Here is a 17,598-nt window from a genome sequence, read left to right on the forward strand (position 1 = left end):
GCAAGCCTGCTACTTTCTCCCTCAGAGCTAGCACCCTGGGAAGTGGACCTAATCTTTGGGCTTTGCAACTCCATGACGGAGGAAGGTGAGTGTTGTAATCCACAGGATTTGGCACAGGGCCAGGACCCTACTAAGGTAGCTAGTTGTACACCACACAGGAATGGGGCTAAATGGGAATGTGGAGATCTCTTCTCAGGCTTCATTTGGATGCCTCCCGACCTATAAGCCTGTAACAAGGCTAGAGCAACAGAGTTCCCTAAAGTCTAGGGAGAAGCAGAGCTGCCTACTTGGAAACTGTTCTCAGAGGCCTTGACAGCCAGTGCAGAGATAGGGCTATCTACAGGCACTAAATGTGTCTCCTTTTCCTGTCACCTAAGAGCAAACATACTGCTTGTCTAGGCTCAAGCAGAGTGTTCATGTATGTTTCTCTCAGAGAGTGAAAGCCCAGCTTTATAGGCACTTTTTAAAGAAAGGGTTCACACTGTGTCCCAAACTGGTTTGCCGTTTACTATGCAGACATGTATGGCCTTGAACTTAAGGCCTTCCTTCTTCCTCAACGAAGGGATGATAGGTGTAGACTACAACAGTGTTTTCTGGATCTTGATCAACAAATACTTCCAAATTTGCCCCAAAAGCTGTGGCAAAGGGCTGGGTCATAGGGCACATGGAGATAGTAAGCAACATATGTGGTTGGGAGATGGGTCTTGGCAGCAGCAGCAGTGCATCAAACCAAACAGAACTTTGAACTGAGGGATGAAACCATCCCTGTCTCTATCTCTGAGCCAGGCTCTGTACTGAGCACCATTATACTACAGCAAAGCCCCTCACAGAAAAGGTTTGTGCGCTGGACTTGGGGAAAAGACTAGCAGCTCTATATGCAGTGTTAAGGGTTAGGGCTGAGTGAGGTGAGCACTTTCAGCTCTGTGCTTTGAAGATAGGGCAAAACTGCAGGTCTTCTTCCTACCAACAGGATACACGGTAGCTGGCAGGCAATGCCACAGATCTTGCAAAACAATCTTTATTGAAATACCAGAGGCCATGGGGATGGGCCCTAAGGTTTCTGTTCTGGAGTCAAGATTCTTTCTTCAACATGCCTGGCCTGGGGCCCTAGTGGCTGAGGAGACAAAGTGAGGGGCTCCCACAGTACTGGGACTAGGACCAGGACATTCCTGGCAGCCCAAGGGGATACAGGAGCTTCGGAGAGAGGCTCCTCATGGAGCTGACCAGGAGCTCAGGGTCCCCATAGCACATGTGAGTACAGAGCTGGGAGCACCTTCTCCACTGGACTGTCCTAGGGCGTTTCTTGTCACCAGAGGCAGGTGGGAGTCAGAAAGTGCCCCTCTGGGCACCAGAGATAAAAAGACATCTGAGGCCACGAAGAACAAAGATGCTTTAGGACAGACATGTTGGGGGCTGAGCAGCCATAGGCTACGGCTGAGACAGGCACTTGTCAGCTGTCCTTGCCTCCACTACTCTTCTGGTCTGAAGCTGTGGCTTTAGTCAGGTTTCCAGCTTCTCTTTTGAGTACACTAAGCAGAGTCTGAGAGCTTTCCAGGATCTGAGGCCAGAGAAATAGAACGATGTTATTTCTCTGGTAGGAAGGGTCCCATTGCCTTAGCCTCTAATAGTGGAGGATGGTGGAAGTGATAAAATTATCCTCTCTCCTGAGCCCTTCCACCCCACACCGTGTACTCTTTCCAACACACCACTGCTCACTCTCCTGGATCCCACAGACAGCCCACTGCCCCGCTTACAGCCTCTGAACCACAATGGACCCTACCTAACCTCAGATGGTAGTGAGGCACTGACAACGCACATCTGAGAGCCCCACCTTGAGGTAGGCGGCCTCTGTCTCTGCGATGGTCCGGTCAAACTCGTTGCGAGAGGCGATCTTGCGCGCCAGGTTCTCGTTGACGCGGGCCAACTTCTCCGTGAGCTGCCTCACCTCATTCTGTAGCCGCTGCTTTTCGTCCTCCTCTTGCTGGATCTGCCGGCACAACTCCTCTCGCTTTTGACACAACTCCTCGATGCCTAGGGTGGGCGGGAAGACAGAGAGCTGTAGGTTGGGGCTCGTGAGCTTCGGACCCCGACCAGCACGACAGAGGGGCAGGCCGCAGAGCGGGGCTCGTGAGGCGTGTCCACGCAGCCTCCCGAGTGGCTCGGCCGGCCCCCGGCCCGCAGTACCCGACGCTCACACTTGACCAACTCGTTGTTATAGTTCTGCAGCGCCGCGCCCTGTTGGGTCATGGTCGGCACCGCGTCCGGAAGCCTCAACCGCCGCCTGCACAGCCAAGCCCGCGCCTGCGCACTGCCTCCACAGCGCGCGGACACGCAAACGTCAGGGCTGCGCCACAGGCCCGCGCTTGCGTCATCACCGTGCGCTACGCTGGGCGGGTCTGTTTTGTGGACAGTGATGGAGGCCGAGGGTGTGGCGGCGGCGGCGGCGGCGGCGGCGGCGGCGACGGCGACGACAATTGTCGCTGCCGATGACTGTGATTCTAGGCCTGGACAAGAGCTTTTGGTTGCCTGGAATACTGTGAGCACCGGTCTGGTGCCGCCGGCCGCGCTGGGTCTGGTGAGGCCGGGGAAAGGTTGGCGGGCCTGTGCATAGTTCTCGCGACTTTGCATACTTTAGGGAGTCCACCCTTGGGTCCTCACGCCTGTAGTGGGCTTGCCTCCTTCCTCTCAACCTGATTTGTTTGGTTCCCTGGCAGCCCTTCGGTTGTTGGGCTTTTTCTATGCCCCTCTTCTCCTTTTACTCCTATTCCGCCCCTCTGCTCACGGTTTTCCATGCTCCAGGCATCTTCCCGGACCAGCGGTGCAGTCCCACCAAAGGAGGAAGAGCTTCGTGCAGCGGTGGAGGTTCTGAGGGGCCACGGTCTGCACTCTGTCCTGGAGGAGTGGTTCGTGGAAGTGCTGCAGAACGACCTTCAAGGCAGCATTGCCACGGAGTTCTGGAATGCCATCGCCCTGCGCGAAAACTCTGTCGATGAACCCCAATGCCTTGGGCTTCTCCTGGATGCATTCGGTCTGCTGGAAAGCCGCTTGGATCCCTATCTGCATAGCTTAGAACTCCTAGAGAAATGGACTCGTCTGGGCTTGCTGATGGGCGCTGGAGCTCAGGGGCTTCGGGAGAAAGTTCACACTATGTTGCGGGGAGTTCTGTTTTTTTCCACCCCCAGGACATTCCAGGAGATGGTTCAGCGCCTCTATGGTCGTTTCCTGAGAGTCTATATGCAGAGCAAAAGAAAAGGAGAAGGGGGCACAGACCCTGAACTAGAGGGTGAGCTAGACAGCCGGTATGCCCGCCGCAGGTACTACCGACTTTTGCAGAGCCCTCTGTGTGCAGGATGTGGCAGTGACAAGCAGCAGTGTTGGTGCCGGCAGGCACTGGATCAGTTCAACCAGCTCAGCCAGGTCCTGTAAGTACTGCTTCTTGGCCATGCCTTGGTTTCTCTGGATGCCTCATTAGTCCTTCATTCAAAAGACCTCTGAATAGAGCTAATAAACTGGCTGATGAGGTTTTTTTTTTCTTCTATACTTGTAACCAGGGATTATTGTGTATCAAGTTTATACTGTACTGGACATAGGGTGTGTGTACAGTATCTTTATGGGAAAAGCCCTCCTAGGTAAGGGACAGATGTATGTTGTGGGTTTTCCATGAGCAGGGATCTCCTCCAGGCATAGGCTCAGTCTGCTGGAGCGGGTTTGTGCTGAGGCCGTGACAACCACCCTGCATCAGGTGACCCGGGAAAGGATGGAAGACCGCTGCCGAGGAGAGTATGAGCGATCTTTCTTGCGTGAGTTCCACAAGGTAAGAATCTCTTCCCTGGTCTGTTTCCTATTATGGGCAAAAGAGGAGTTGTGGTAGACCTGATACCAAACAGTAGGCAAGTTGACCAGGAGTGGTGATGGTTGAAGTTATCTTGGTGCTGTATAGAGGCCAATCCTAGACCCTGGTGACAAGGAAAAATCTGGTATGTACTAAATAGGTCTGTGCATTTCAAATTAAAACTTTAAATCCTGGACCAGAGGTGGCTCCAAGGAGTTTCCTCAGGCAGGTATGGCAAGAAAGGCCTACAAGACCCTTTTCTTTCCACTGCTCTACAAAACATATGCTGACTTAATAGTTCCTTTCAGGATTAAACTTTAACCAGTTTTAACAGTCCTGTCCTCTGGCGTGGAGTTAGGGTGTCCCAGTGAATGCCTCTGGTTGCCCATACTGCTGAGGTTTGGCTTATAATTCTGCCGTGGGGTTCCCAGCATTGTGAAGAAGCTAGGTTCAGCTCCATGAAGCCATACACCTTGTTTCTGCTTCACTCCATACTTCCCACTCTTCAAATGTCTATCTGCTGTGGATGCATGTTAGCCATGATGGGGAGTGGTCAAAGTGGTGGTTCCAGCAGTGTTGGCCTAGAGTTGTGAACCTGGAAGCTCTTGGGGCAGCTGCATTTAACCCTGAGCAGTGGAGTGTAGACTTGATACTTCTGGTTGGGGCAGCTGCATTTAACCCTGAGCAGTGGAGTGTAGACTTGATACTTCTGGCCTCCACACAGGTTAGGGCTCCTTTAGGATCCTGTCAAAGGGGTGTGGTTACTGGGTCAGAATGGAGCTTTTAAGTGTTATTACACCTTACACACGAATGATCTTTTACAGTGGATTGAGAGAGTGATTGGTTGGCTTGGAAAAGTGTTCCTTCAGGACAACCCCACCAGACCAACTTCTCCAGAAGCTGGGAACACACTGCGTCGTTGGCGCTGCCACGTACAGAGATTCTTCTACCGCATCTATGCCAGCCTCCGCATTGAGGAGCTCTTCAGCATCATCCGAGGTTGGTCCTGTCTCTTACTTTGCAGGACCCTACTTTTCCCAGTGATTTCCTTTCCTTCTGCTTTTGGCAGGGTGGTGAGCTGAGCAGAGTAGACTTCCTCTGATATGACTCAGAGTCTAGATCGGCATTGAGCAAGTGCTTCTAGGCATCCACTTTTTCTTTCATCTCGGTTCCTGCTTAGGACTGGCCCCCTGTCATACGAGGTTATTACAATCAGGTGTCAATATGTAGAAGAGTGTAGGGTAAGGCTGGAGGGATGGTTGATCAGTCAAGATGACTTGTTGCTCTTACAGAATACGCAGGTTTTGTCAGCTGTTGTCAGCACTCTTTTGGCAGCTCACATCGATCTGTAACTCCAGTTTCAGGGGATCTAAAACCCTCTTCTGCCCTCTACTGGTACCAGGCATGCACATAGAACCTATATATGGGCAGGCAAACAGTCCCTGTGAGCAAATACACGTATAAAAATTTTAAATTTTAAAAATTAAGATTTGTGGCTGGGCAGTGGTGGCACACACCTTTAATCCCAGCACGCAAGAAGCAGAGGTAGGTGGATGGATATCTGTGAGTGTGAGGCTGGCCTAGTCTACAGATCGAGTTCCAGGATAGCCAGGGCTACACAGAGATACCCTGTGGTCTCAAAAAAACAGGAGAGGAAAAAAAGAAAAAAAGATTTGAAGGCATTTTTGATTAATTGCAAGAGTCATTTGACAACACTGTTTATTTCAGCGATCTACCACTGTAAACCGTGGGAAGGATGACTGTCTTGTGTGAGTCAAGGTAGCTGTTGGAGCTTTGTCATTACACCTCACACACTAATGTTGCACTAATGATCCATAGTGGATAGAGAGAGTAGTTGGTTGGCCTGGTAAAGTGTTCCTTCAGTGAAGCAGTCATTCTGGTCAGATGAGAGAGCCATCTATGGTCAGATTGGCCTCCAGTGACAGTCACACTGACAGAACATTTTGTACCTGATGGGTGGCTCTTGTCTGAGCCCTGCCAGGCTGTGTGTCTTGTGCTGTGTATACCCTTTAGTGCTTATTACACCTTTTCACTTACCTATCCCTGTGGCCCGGTTCTTTTTCAGACTTCCCAGACTCTCGGCCAGCCATTGAGGACCTTAAGTACTGCTTGGAGAGGACAGATCAGAGGCAGCAGCTCCTTGTGTCCCTCAAGGTGGCCCTAGAGACTCGACTCCTCCACCCAGGTATTGTGTGGCCACTGTGGCCTGAACATTCAAATAGTCCTCAGGGATCACATACAGGTTCTAGCCCTGGATTTGTAGGCCTGAGGAAGGAGCATGGTATTAAGCAGTTTTGAGGTCCTTGGGAGAGCCGGGCTAACCCGAGCTTTATCTCTTTTTGGAGGAAGTCTGAGCATGATTTGGTCTGGGGGGAGTTTTGTGGTCTTTTTAGAGTAGACTGCTTCCTTTTTTTTGTTTTTTGTTTTGTTTTGTTTTTCGAGACAGGGTTTCTCTGTGTAGCCCTGGCTGTCCTAGAACTCACTCTGTAGACCAGGCTGGCCTTGAACTCAGAAATCTGCCTGCCTCTGCCTCCCAAGTGCTGGGATTAAAGGTGTGCGCCACCACCGCCCGGCCTTTTGTTTTGTTTTTTTTTTGGTTTTTTATTTTTATTATTTCTTTCTTATTTATTTATTTATTTACTTTGAGTAGACTGCTTCCTAAGGGCAAAGTTTATATAGTACTACTTTTTATGTTTCTATGACCAAATACATGATAGAATCAACTTAAGGGCAGAAGGATATAGTCTCTTGATCTCAGATTCCATCATAATGGAAAATGTATGTTGGTCAGCATACTCACTTGACAGACAGGAAACCAAGTTCTCAGGAAGTAACATTTCTGCTAGCTAAGCCCTGACTACTAAAGGCTTTTTTCCCCTGTTTTTTTTTTTTTAATTAATTAATTAATTTTTTTTTGAGACAGGGTCTCTTTATGTAGACCAGATTGGCCTTGAACTCAGAGAGATTTGCCTTTCTCTGCCTCCCAGTAGCTGGGATTAAAGGAGTATGCCACCACACCTGGCTTAAAATAGACTCTTGGGCTTTAAAATAGCACTGCAAGTTGGGAATCAAGCATTCAAAACATAAGCCTGGGGCCTGGAGAGATGGCTCAGTGGTTAAGAGCACTGACTGCTCTTCCAGAGGTCCTGAGTTCAATTCTCAGCAACCACATGGTGGCTCTCAACCATCTGCGGTGGGATCTGATGGATGCCCTCTTCTGGTGTGTCTGAAGACAGGTGTACTCACATACATAAATCTAAATAAATAAACAAACAAAAAACCCAAATCATGAGCCTGTAGGGGACATTCTAAATTCAAACTATAACAGACTGCTGCTATAAAATTATAGACTCTGTTTTTGTAAACAGATTGAGATAGGGTGGAGGCAAGATAACTCATTGCAATCTGCTTGAATGAGGTCACCCAGCCATGTGGCCAGCTGCCCATTCAGGTGTTGGCATTCAGGAGGTGCTGTCCAGGCTCTTGTGTGATCTCTGGCTCTTACTCTCTAGGTGTCAACACATGTGACATCATCACTCTCTACATTTCTGCCATCAAGGCATTGCGTGTGCTAGATCCCTCCATGGTCATCCTGGAGGTGGCTTGTGAGCCCATCCGTCGCTACCTGAGGTGAGTGCTGCTGGCACTTGGCTCTTTCTTCTGACCTCTGGTGTTTGCAGAACCAGAGCAGCAGTCAGCCCTGACATGCCATAGACATGAGACTCTACCTGGGTAGGGCTGGATTGGCTCAGGGTAAGAGCCTTTTTCCTTTTACTAGTGTTAGGTAGTCATCCAGCCCACTACACAGTGTTCCACTGTGTATATATGTATGTATAAAAGAGAGAATTTGTGTGAAAGAGAGTCGGGGAAGGGGTTGTTTCTCCTACCCCGATACAAAGAGACGCTTATTTAGGGCCCAGCCTTGTTGACCAAGCCTGACAAGGAGAAGAGGCCTGGTCTCTGTACAGCTCCAGCCTTAGGAGCCTCTGTGACTACTCTGGTGGATTGCTTAGCAAAGCTGGTCATTAAGCCCTTCTCAGTATCTCAGCCCCTGCTTTTTCCAGAGTAATGCTGGTCTTGCCTTTAGTACCACACTAGCAGGTGTCATGATGCCCATGCACATTGTCGGGAACAGCAACATTCAATCCTGGCAGGACACGAGAGGACACAGTACGGCAGATTGTAGCTGGGCTAACTGGGGACTCAGATGGGACTGGGGACTTGGCTGTTGAGCTGTCTAAGACTGACCAGGCCTGCCTGGAGACCGGCCAGGACAGTGAGGATGACTCTGGTGAGCCTGAAGACTGGGTCCCTGATCCTGTGGATGCTGATCCAGGTCAGTTTGCCTATTGGCCTCACTTCTGCCTTTTCCTGGGCTTCTTCAGTGGTCTATTAGGTTCTGATTATATATGTTGCTACCCAACCCTGGTTGTATCAGAAGCAGCCATTGCCTCAAACTTGTGGGGAGGGGTTGCCAGAGGTCAGGGCCTTGCTTAACATTAGCTGGTTTGTTATATGTTCCTCACTGGCTATCTTAGCTACCTACAGAAGGTGCCTTTGTGGGTTATACCTGAGAGACCAGAGTCATGGGAAGTCTGCATACCCCACTCTGTCTGTTATTTGGTTCTGATTCTCATGTGTTACGATGGCATTCTCTGGCCAGGTCCTATCTTTGCTTGGACATACTCTGCTGGCCGTGGATTCTTTGTCCTTCTCAGGTCTTAGCATGAACACGGCATCTTCAACTTTTTAAAGGAAAACACAGGAACATTTGTTGTCCTTATGGCTGATCGAGGGTCCTTATGAAATAGGAGGCAATGTTTATCAGAACAGTTGCCTTAGGAACCAACCCCCGTAGCTCTACTGGGAGACATATTACTCCCAGCTGCCTGGGACATTGAGAGCAAGCCCTCTAGATGTGCGAGACTGCTGTATCCAGTAGGTAAACTATAAGGTGTCACTCGCCTTGTCAGAGTGCTAGTGGTATGCACTCGCTCCTTTTTACTATGCAGCAAAGTCGAGTTCCAAGCGACGCTCTTCAGACATCATCAGCCTGCTGGTCAGCATCTATGGCAGCAAAGACCTCTTTATCAATGAGTACCGCTCACTACTTGCTGATCGCCTCCTCCACCAGTTCAGCTTCAGTCCTGAGAGGTAAGGCAAGGAGCTGGTTGGCCTCCAGGGGGCGATGAGGCCTAAAGCCTTCATTCTGTATTTGGAGGAAAACACATGACTAGTACTGCCCCTATTGGCCAAGTGGTGGTAATTAATCTCAGTTGGGGGTTTCTACCCTGTCTTATATCATTCAGCTCCCAGATAAAAGACATACAACTTTATATATGTATTTGTATATATATGTATGCATGTACATATGCATAAAATACACATATAAAACACTATATTATATATATATATATGTAATAAATCTTTAAAACACTAGAGCTGGACAGATACCAACTCTCGTAGCTATTATGTCTTCTTCACTATTAATAATCCTGAGTTATAACTTGCCATGTTTCATCTCCTGTTGGCCAGTCCTCATGGCCATGTTTTTATGGTTCATCTTCCCCATGGTATCTTCTCTCCACCTCTTCCTCTCCTTTCTCCTCATGGTCCTGCCTCAGACCCCAAGCTCAGGAACTGAAACGTTGTCTACCCCTCTTCTGCGCAGCTATAGGCTGTAGGCATCTTCAATAGCTTTAAATTAAGGAGCAAGGATACATATCATCACTTGGTATACATGAGGATCTCCTCATCCCTGAGACAACCACACTGGGGGGGGGGCAGTGTTTAGCATTACAATACAATACATAATAAAAGATGAAACCTCAACAGCCAGACCAAACTCTGGCCTTAGTGTTGTGCTTCCTGCCTTCCCTTCAGCACAGGGTATTCTGAGCAGGTGGGTTGTCTGGCCTAGCTGTCTGCTTAGGGTAACAGTTAAAATGAAGTCATACTGCAGCCCCTCCCAGAAACTTGTCCTTCCAGGGAGATTCGTAATGTGGAACTGTTGAAGTTGCGCTTTGGTGAGGCCCCCATGCACTTCTGTGAGGTCATGCTCAAGGTAAATATCCAGGACCGCCCCAGCAGTTGCACCTACCACCGCCATTAAGCCCAGGATGTTGATAAGTTACCCTTTCTTAGGACATGGCAGATTCCCGACGCATCAATGCCAATATCCGTGAGGAAGATGAGAAGCGGCCTGTGGAAGAACAGCCACCATTTGGGGTCTATGCTGTCATACTGTCCAGTGAATTTTGGCCTCCCTTCAAAGATGAGAAGCTAGAGGTCCCTGAGGACATCAGGGCAGCCCTAGACGTTTACTGCAAGAAGTATGAGAAACTGAAGGTACAGCCAGTAGTCTTTTGGTAGTTTGGTCATGCCATCAGACCCCACAATAGCATCTGCCCATGTGGTCCATGTCAGGTAGCATAGCTGAGCCCTAGTGCTGTAGAAGCTGGGGTTCAGTGAGTGGTATGGCCAGGCTGACGGATCCTTTCTGAGCTTGTGGTCAGTTATGGCATGGGAGGCAAGAGTCTGACACACAGGTGGACAGTCCCTCTCTAGACTGTGTGTGTGTGTATGTATGTGTATCTTCCAGTGAGTTCTCTGGACCAAGGATACAGGCATCTAGGTGGAAGACTCTAACTGATAAAGCATGTGGGACCCTGTTGGGATCAGGCTAGGAGCAACTAGGTAAAAAGTACAGGCAGGCATGCCACAGGAACATCTGCAGTATCTTGTTCCTGATGGGGAAGGTGCTGAGTCATGGTTCTTCCTGTAATCTGAAGGCCTCACTTGGCTTCAGGCTAAGGATCTGTGCCCTTAGATGAGGCCCTTTGAGTACTTGAGGGGTAACAAAGTAGGATCCAGATGGAAGACCCTGACTGGAGAAGCTAAAGAAGGGCAGTGTTTGTGTCAGTAACTGAGAACCTCACTGCTGGCTTAGTTTCTGAAAGTGTCTAGGTATGGTCTCTGAGGCCTTTACTGACAACAGGTGAAAGTGTGCTTACTAGTCACCAGTATGTCCTATTTTGACCCATGCCATGGCAGTGTGTCTGGTTACAGTCTTGTGAGTACCACAGCCTTACCGCTTCCTGGTTGAGGACATCTGAGTGGCCAGTCCTGTGTACTTTTCTGCTGTTCCTTTGACCTATTTTAGTAGTATGAGGTACTCATTGGCTTTGCTTAGTTTTTATCCTGGGTCCCAGACATGGCTTAGCCATATCTTATTGATCAGACCCAAAGAGTTAGGATGCCCATACACTAGTGTCATTTATCTTCATTTTTGCTGATACTGGAATGGCTCTGGTAAACCCAGGGCTGTGCTAAGAGGTCAGGCCTGTGGCCACAATTCGGTTATCTTTCACCAGCTGAGTTCCTGAGGATCTGGCTGGGTCTGTGGATAACTTACTGTGCAGCCCATGTGTTGTGACCCTTTTGCAGGTCATGGCTTTAGAACCAGTGTTAGGGAAGCTAAACTGGCTGAAACCAGGGGAAGCCACTGGCACTGCCTCCTTTTCTATCTGTAAAGTGAGCTTATTGGTACACTTCTCCCTTGAGAGCTACAGGGTCCCAAAGCGTCTCAGACCATCAGTTGGCCACTAGAGCAGAGGAATCAGTGTCCTGGGTGCTACCTTAATGAAATACTGCAAATGACAGGGTTTCCCAGATTAGACATGTGTTACTGGGCTGTGCTGCCCCAGAATGCTCTGAGGGAAGCGATTCTGCCTCTTGCAGTAGCCCTAGCACATCTAAGTAAATGGTCTTTTTTGTTTGTTTCGTTTTCTTTTTGTTTTTTGAGACAGGGTTTTTTTCTGTATAGCCGTGGCTATCCTGGAACTCACTCTGTAGACCAGGCTTGCCTCCAGTTCAGAGATTCAACTGCCTCTGCCTCCCAAGTGCTGGGATTAAAGGCATGTGCCATCCATGCAGCAGAATCATTTATTATGACTTCAACAAAATGTCATAGAAAAATACTGTTTAAGTTCTGAGAAGTAGAAGTCCAGTGTCGGTGTTGGCAGGACTGTGCTCCTCCTGATGCCTCTAAGAAACTGCCCTCTTGTTCTCCCCAGCTCTTGGTATATCAGCATGCTCTGTGCCTCTCATAGCTACTCTGTGCCTTAGAGCCTGTCCTATTTCAGGATGACCTCTTCTGAACTAATTACATCTACATTAACTCTGTTTGCAAATAGCTCATGTTCTGAGGTACTGAGACATGAGAGGGACACAATTTATAAGCAGTATCCATTGTTATATCATGGTTGTTCGGGAGCTGGGGACTGGAACCAGGTCTTCTGGTCTTGCTGCTGACTACCTGCCTGCCAGGGATGGCATTGGTACAGGCCATTGGTGCAAGAGCCATTCCTTGCCAAGTAGTATCTGTTCATCTGGACCTGCCTGGAACCTACTAGACTGTTCTTGATTCCTGCCCAGGCTATGCGGACACTCAGTTGGAAGCACACCCTGGGCCTGGTGACAATGGACGTGGAGCTTGCTGACCGCACCCTGTCTGTTGCAGTAACCCCAGTGCAGGCAGTGGTCTTGCTGTATTTCCAGGACCAAGGTTAGTCCTTAGAACCCCATCTGGTCTGCCTTGAGCCCACTACCTTGGGGCTAGTGCTAGACACTGCTGTCTGATGAGCTGTAAGGTGACACACTGACACCCCTGCCCCCCTGAAGAATTTAGGGGTATCAACCGTTTTTTTTGTTTGTTTCTTTTGTTTTTTGTTTTGTTTGTTTTACCTATGAGTTACACAAAACAATGCATGTGCATCTGGGGATCCAGCTGGCTAACAGATATGGGTGCAGGTATAACCTCCAGTGCATCCTGCATCCTGTGGCTCTGCACACAGCCAGCTGGACCCTAGAGGAGCTGAGCAAGGTGGTGAAGATGCCTGTGGCACTGCTGCGAAGACGCATGTCAGTGTGGCTGCAGCAGGGTGTGCTGCGGGAGGAGCCTCCAGGCACTTTCTCTGTCATTGAGGAAGAGCGGCCTCAGGATAGGGACAACATGGTACTGATTGACAGTGATGATGAGAGCGACTCGGGCATGGCCTCCCAGGCTGACCAGAAGGAAGAGGAGCTACTGGTATATTGGCCATTTCTACATTGGGCTAGGGTGGGCCAAATAATTTGTTGGCCAACTAACCATGCCTGGCTTCTGTTCCTAGCTCTTCTGGACATATATCCAGGCCATGTTGACCAACCTAGAGAGCCTCTCTCTGGAGCGCATTTACAGCATGCTGCGAATGTTTGTAATGACTGGCCCTGCGCTGGCTGAGATTGACCTGCAGGAACTGCAGGGTTACTTGCAGAAGAAGGTCCGAGACCAGCAGCTCATCTACTCTGCAGGCGTCTACCGCCTGCCTAAGAATTCTACCTGATGTTCCCCTTCCAGGCTCTGACTGACCCACAACAGTCATGCTCTGCAGCCCCAGGATACCTTCTGTCCCCAGTTCCTGTGCCCAGCCCCTGCCCATTCCCTGCCTAACACCCAAAGAACAAATTAAAGCATATTGGCTCACCCTTTCATGTATTTTGTTGGGCCCCATGAATACGTTACAGGTTTGCCCTCTATATCCACCCTACCATAACCCTCCAGTGCCTGGGTTCCCAGCAGCAGGTAACGGGGCCACCCAAGAAGCCAGGCTTACCCCAGCTTGAGCTTCTGTGTTTGGGCAGTAGATTCCCTAAAGCTACCTTCTGTAGCCTCTCCTAGACATTTGCTGGGACCTGTTCAGCAAGAGGAATAGGGTTGGCAGTTCAGAGTCTCCTGAGTTAAACTTTGACCCCATCTTGCTTTTGTGGCCTTTAAGAGGAACTCTTGGGCCTCCACTTGTGTGTAGCATATGTGGAGTCAGTGCAAGGCTTTGTGCTGTCAGGACGTTTGCACAGGTCAGATCCTCAGATGAGAGCCTGAGTCTTGTGCACCCCTGTGCCTAGCAGTCGGGCTGCCTAAGGACATACGCTACTGCTCAGGGGATTATTAGACCACTGTCCTCTTTTCTCTACTGGCTTGGTGTTTACGAGTGTGTACTCTGATTCTTTCATGTCCCCCAGAGCTGCTCTCAGAAGTACAGGACTAGGGCAGGGGCAAGAAGAAACCCCAGGACACAATTGAATAATCTTTTTTTTTCCCCCAAGTTAGGGCTCAGCCACCCTTGCAGGCAGGCTGTGTCCCAGACACTTGTTGAGGACAGGTTGGACCTACCCTTAACCTTGGGGTCTGTATTGACCTTAGACAACAGAAACTGGTGGGATACAGCTTGGGCTCCCAGAACAGCTGTTCTCAGTCAGTAAATACTGACCTGAGGGACCATCCTCAAAGGAAACAAAAGTCCTTTGGGATTGTTTGCACACCCAGATCCTGCCATAAGGCGCACCCAGCTTGAGCTGCTGCTACTACCCCCAGTCCCTTCCCAGTCCCCTCAAGTCCAGTCTGTGCTACAGAACCACCACCTCTCATCCTCAGCTACTAGCTCTGACTTGGGTCCTGAGCAAAAGTCCCCTTCAAAGGTCTTATTTCACTCTTCCTGTTCCAGAGGGATCATCAGGTATTAGGCACACAACCTTGTTCGTAGCCTAAGGGTTCCCAGAAATCTAGGAAGCCTTGTTCACAGTACTTCAGAAATGAGGCTTACTCTCCTCAAGCTCCCAGGCTTTGCTTCCTACCCACTTAAGTGCCATTGCTATAAGAACTGCTTCTCTGAGTTGTGGCAGCAGAGGCCCTGAAGGTCCCCCTGTCGGGTGTTCCTATCTGGTTCATAACACCAGGCTACAGATGGGTGTGTCTTTGTCCTAACCAGGATATAAACTTGCTAGGCTGGCTTGGCAGGGTGACAGTGCCAGCTCTGGCCTCGGGTATACCTTCTATTCTACATTCCTTTGTATTAAGTTTGCGGGTGTGTCCTAAAGATCAGAGTAGTCTTGGTTCTCAACATCAACCAGTTCGTAGCCCATGTCAGGAGCTGCTAGCTGTGCCTTAAAGACCTACCCTAGGAGGGTACCTGTGTTTGCTGGCAGGGATGTCCCTGTGATTAGGGCCACTGGGTTCAAACTGTGCTCCCTTCCTGGCTCCTGGTTGGCTCCAGCTGGCAGGAGGCTGGGCTCAGTCAGCTGCAGGGCCGACATTTCCTCCTCCTGCCTCTTAGTTTGCTTGGCAGCAGGGTGGGGCTGCTCTGCTTCCCAGCCTGGGTCACCAAGTTCAGTACAGAGATGTAAGTTAACCCTGACCATGCCAGCCTATAGGCAAACTTGCTTCCTTGGGCAGTGGCTGTCTGATCTCCAAGGCAACAGACCATGAGAGCACTGAACTCTAATAACACAGCATGTGTGAGCCAGAGTGCAATCAGCTCTGAGTCATCTGCCCCCCTGGGGCTGGGGGACTGTCCTAAGGACATGTCAAGGTGTCCTGCTCAGGCAAATGTTGCCAGTGATTCTCTTATCATAGGGGATGACCCAGGATTCCTTGGGACACTAGTAGTCCCCTAACCTGGGCTTTAAAGGCTTTATGATCTTAGGCTTCCAAAGCAATTAAGAAGGGCAACTGAACACATGTACCCACCCACCTACCTCCCACTGCCTCCTTGTCCTCTGCTTGCCTCAACCTGGGGATGGGTTTATTAGCAAGGAGTTAGGTAACTCTGACTCCACTTAGAGATCTGCAGTCCTGATGTTAAAAAGCAAATTGAGACCATGGTCCTTAACACCAGACAGATGACAAAGTAGGTTTCTCACCCATTTAACTAGAAGTTCTGTCTGTACTTAAAGCTGTAGCTGTAATATTCTCTGACTCAGATCTGGCCAGAGCTTGCCAACCTTGTCCCCTTTACCTGCTCCATCCAGGGCTCTCTGCCCCAGGACTCCTGGAATCCCAGCACCCAAGCATGGATGAAGTTCAAGTCAGCCTGAGTGTACTGAGGCCCTGCCCCCACACCCTCTCCCTCACAGCCCCACTGTGAGGTCAGCACCTTCCGTCTAGAGTTCCGTCTAGAGGTGTGTGGTGGGGCCAGGGACTGGACATGGCTCCCTGTCCCCAGCCTGACTCCTGCCCAGCTGGCAGCCCCCTTGGCCTGATATGTCTGTCCATTTTGATCGTCTCTGCTTCAGGTGCCTTCTCCTATTAGTCCTGCAGCCGCAGCCCTCCCTGTTCCAGGCAGGGCAAGCCATTTGTGTCCTTCCGAGGGCCACAGGGTGGGGGGTGGACTTGAGGTCCTCTACAGGCAGGTGACTGGCCCCTGGTCTTGTGGCCTTGTTTCTACAGCTGGAACCTACTGTGAATGCAGCCTTGGCCTCAGCCGTGAGGCCCTTATTGCCCTCATTGTGGTGCTGGCTGGTGTCAGCGCCAGCTGCTTCTGTGCCCTCATTGTTGTGGCCATTGGTGTCTTTCGGGCCAAGGGGTGCGTGAGCTTGGGATTGGGCACAGTGGGAGTGAGGCTGTTCACCCTGGGCTGTTAGTCATGCTTTGAGGGGCCTCTTCCTGGGGTGGTATGTTATGAGAGGCTGGGGATAGTGTTTTCCATGGTGTGTGTTGGGTATGAGGGTTGTAGGAAGATGTTCCAGGGGACTTCCAGGCATGTGGAATGAGCATTTCTCCAGAGTTCACACCTGCCTTTGTCCTCCTCAGTGACACGTGCCCTGTAAACTCGGAAACCAGGTAAGTGTGTTAGAGGAAGTCTCAAGGGTAAGCTGTGTCCTCTCTCTGCCCTCTCCTGGAAGTGCAGCTCACAGTTGTATTGAGAGCAATGTCCTCAAGGGCTGGTTTCCCCTGGGTGGCCAAGGCCTTGTAGGATCACGCTGATATAGTCCATCATGCAGGTTGGTGGGGCCCTATGGGGTCCAGGAAGAAAGCATAGACCTACGAACGGTGCACGTGGAGTCCCACCTTATGGACCCTGATCTGGAGGTATCCATGATGCAGACCATGGAGAACCAAAGCCTCATGACCGTGACTGCTCCTCTAGAGCCACCTCCACCCCCTCCCCCTCCTCCCCTACCTCCACAGTAGTGGAAGGCAGCTAGCCTGGAGAATTAAACTATTTAGTGATTATGTGCTGTCCTTCTTGCATGTCCCTCAAGAGGTAGTGTTTGTGCATGAATCATGGTGGGTGTCTCCACCCTGAGTTACTGAGCCACACCCTTGGGGTTTCTAGCTCCTAGCCCAGCTGGTTAGTTCAGCTCTTTCTTGCACTTTCCTACTGTTGATCTTAGATGAAAAGAAAGGCCCTCCCACCTTCCCAGATTCCCCAAGACAGGACCTGTAAGCTGGCAAACCAAAAGGGAGCTGCACTGACTGGCCTGAGGCCAGTGTCCTTCCCACTGACACTGTCCTCAAGGGTTCCAAGGTGGAGGGGTTAAAGCAAAGTCTTTCCTACACTCCCTCTTTTCGCCTTAGGCCTTAGACGTGTCATCCATCCTACATTTCCAGGTCTTCCCCTCTGCGGTTAGGCTCCACCGTGTGTTTATACGTTCACCAATCTACAGTTAAGAGACTGGGGTCCTTTTAGGATCTGTGGGGTCTTTTTGCTGAATAGGAATGGAGTTGCGACTGGGATATGGAGCAAGGCACTGGGGACTGCATTCTGTGCAGAACTGGTGGCTTTGACCCTGCTCTTTAGGTCTCACGGGGAGCTCTATTCCCGGCTCAAGGCCAAGCCAAGACTGGAGCTCTGAACAGGTGGTTGGCAGTGCTGGGTTGGCTCTGTGCCTAATCCCCGCCCAAGTCGAGGAAGCAGTGGTGGGAC

The 17,598-nt window shown here is 50.2% G+C and overlaps 3 protein-coding genes across 4 annotated transcripts; 2 read left to right on the plus strand and 1 right to left on the minus strand.

The window, feature by feature from the left end:
• Nucleotides 1-1,002: 1,002 nt before the first annotated feature.
• Nucleotides 1,003-2,334, minus strand: Ssna1 (SS nuclear autoantigen 1). The gene is made up of 3 exons (XM_034504575.2): nt 2,196-2,334; nt 1,832-2,031; nt 1,003-1,558 (listed from the first exon to the last, which is right to left on the minus strand). The coding sequence occupies exons 1-3, from the start codon at nt 2,245-2,247 to the stop codon at nt 1,451-1,453; spliced, it is 360 nt and encodes a 119-aa protein (XP_034360466.1). The 5' UTR covers nt 2,248-2,334; the 3' UTR covers nt 1,003-1,450.
• On the plus strand, nt 2,246-13,379 carry Anapc2 (anaphase promoting complex subunit 2). Of its 2 annotated transcripts, XM_034504578.2 has the most exons (13): nt 2,246-2,575; nt 2,800-3,422; nt 3,682-3,814; nt 4,657-4,831; nt 5,919-6,038; nt 7,366-7,483; nt 8,008-8,189; nt 8,866-9,007; nt 9,842-9,917; nt 9,998-10,201; nt 12,290-12,419; nt 12,709-12,944; nt 13,027-13,379. In XM_034504578.2, the coding sequence occupies exons 1-13, from the start codon at nt 2,246-2,248 to the stop codon at nt 13,237-13,239; spliced, it is 2,682 nt and encodes an 893-aa protein (XP_034360469.2). In that variant the 3' UTR covers nt 13,240-13,379. The 2 variants fall into 2 exon arrangements, with proteins under 2 accessions (XP_034360469.2, XP_076793655.1); XM_076937540.1 differs by lacking the exon at nt 13,027-13,379 and having other exon boundaries at nt 12,665-12,872.
• A 2,071-nt stretch (nt 13,380-15,450) lies between these two features.
• Nucleotides 15,451-17,219, plus strand: Tmem210 (transmembrane protein 210). The gene is made up of 4 exons (XM_034507746.2): nt 15,451-15,964; nt 16,119-16,254; nt 16,482-16,511; nt 16,673-17,219. The coding sequence occupies exons 1-4, from the start codon at nt 15,877-15,879 to the stop codon at nt 16,860-16,862; spliced, it is 444 nt and encodes a 147-aa protein (XP_034363637.1). The 5' UTR covers nt 15,451-15,876; the 3' UTR covers nt 16,863-17,219.
• Nucleotides 17,220-17,598: the final 379 nt, after the last annotated feature.

This window comes from Arvicanthis niloticus, chromosome 6, assembly GCF_011762505.2.
Source record: "Arvicanthis niloticus isolate mArvNil1 chromosome 6, mArvNil1.pat.X, whole genome shotgun sequence".
Lineage (NCBI taxonomy): Eukaryota > Metazoa > Chordata > Mammalia > Rodentia > Muridae > Arvicanthis > Arvicanthis niloticus.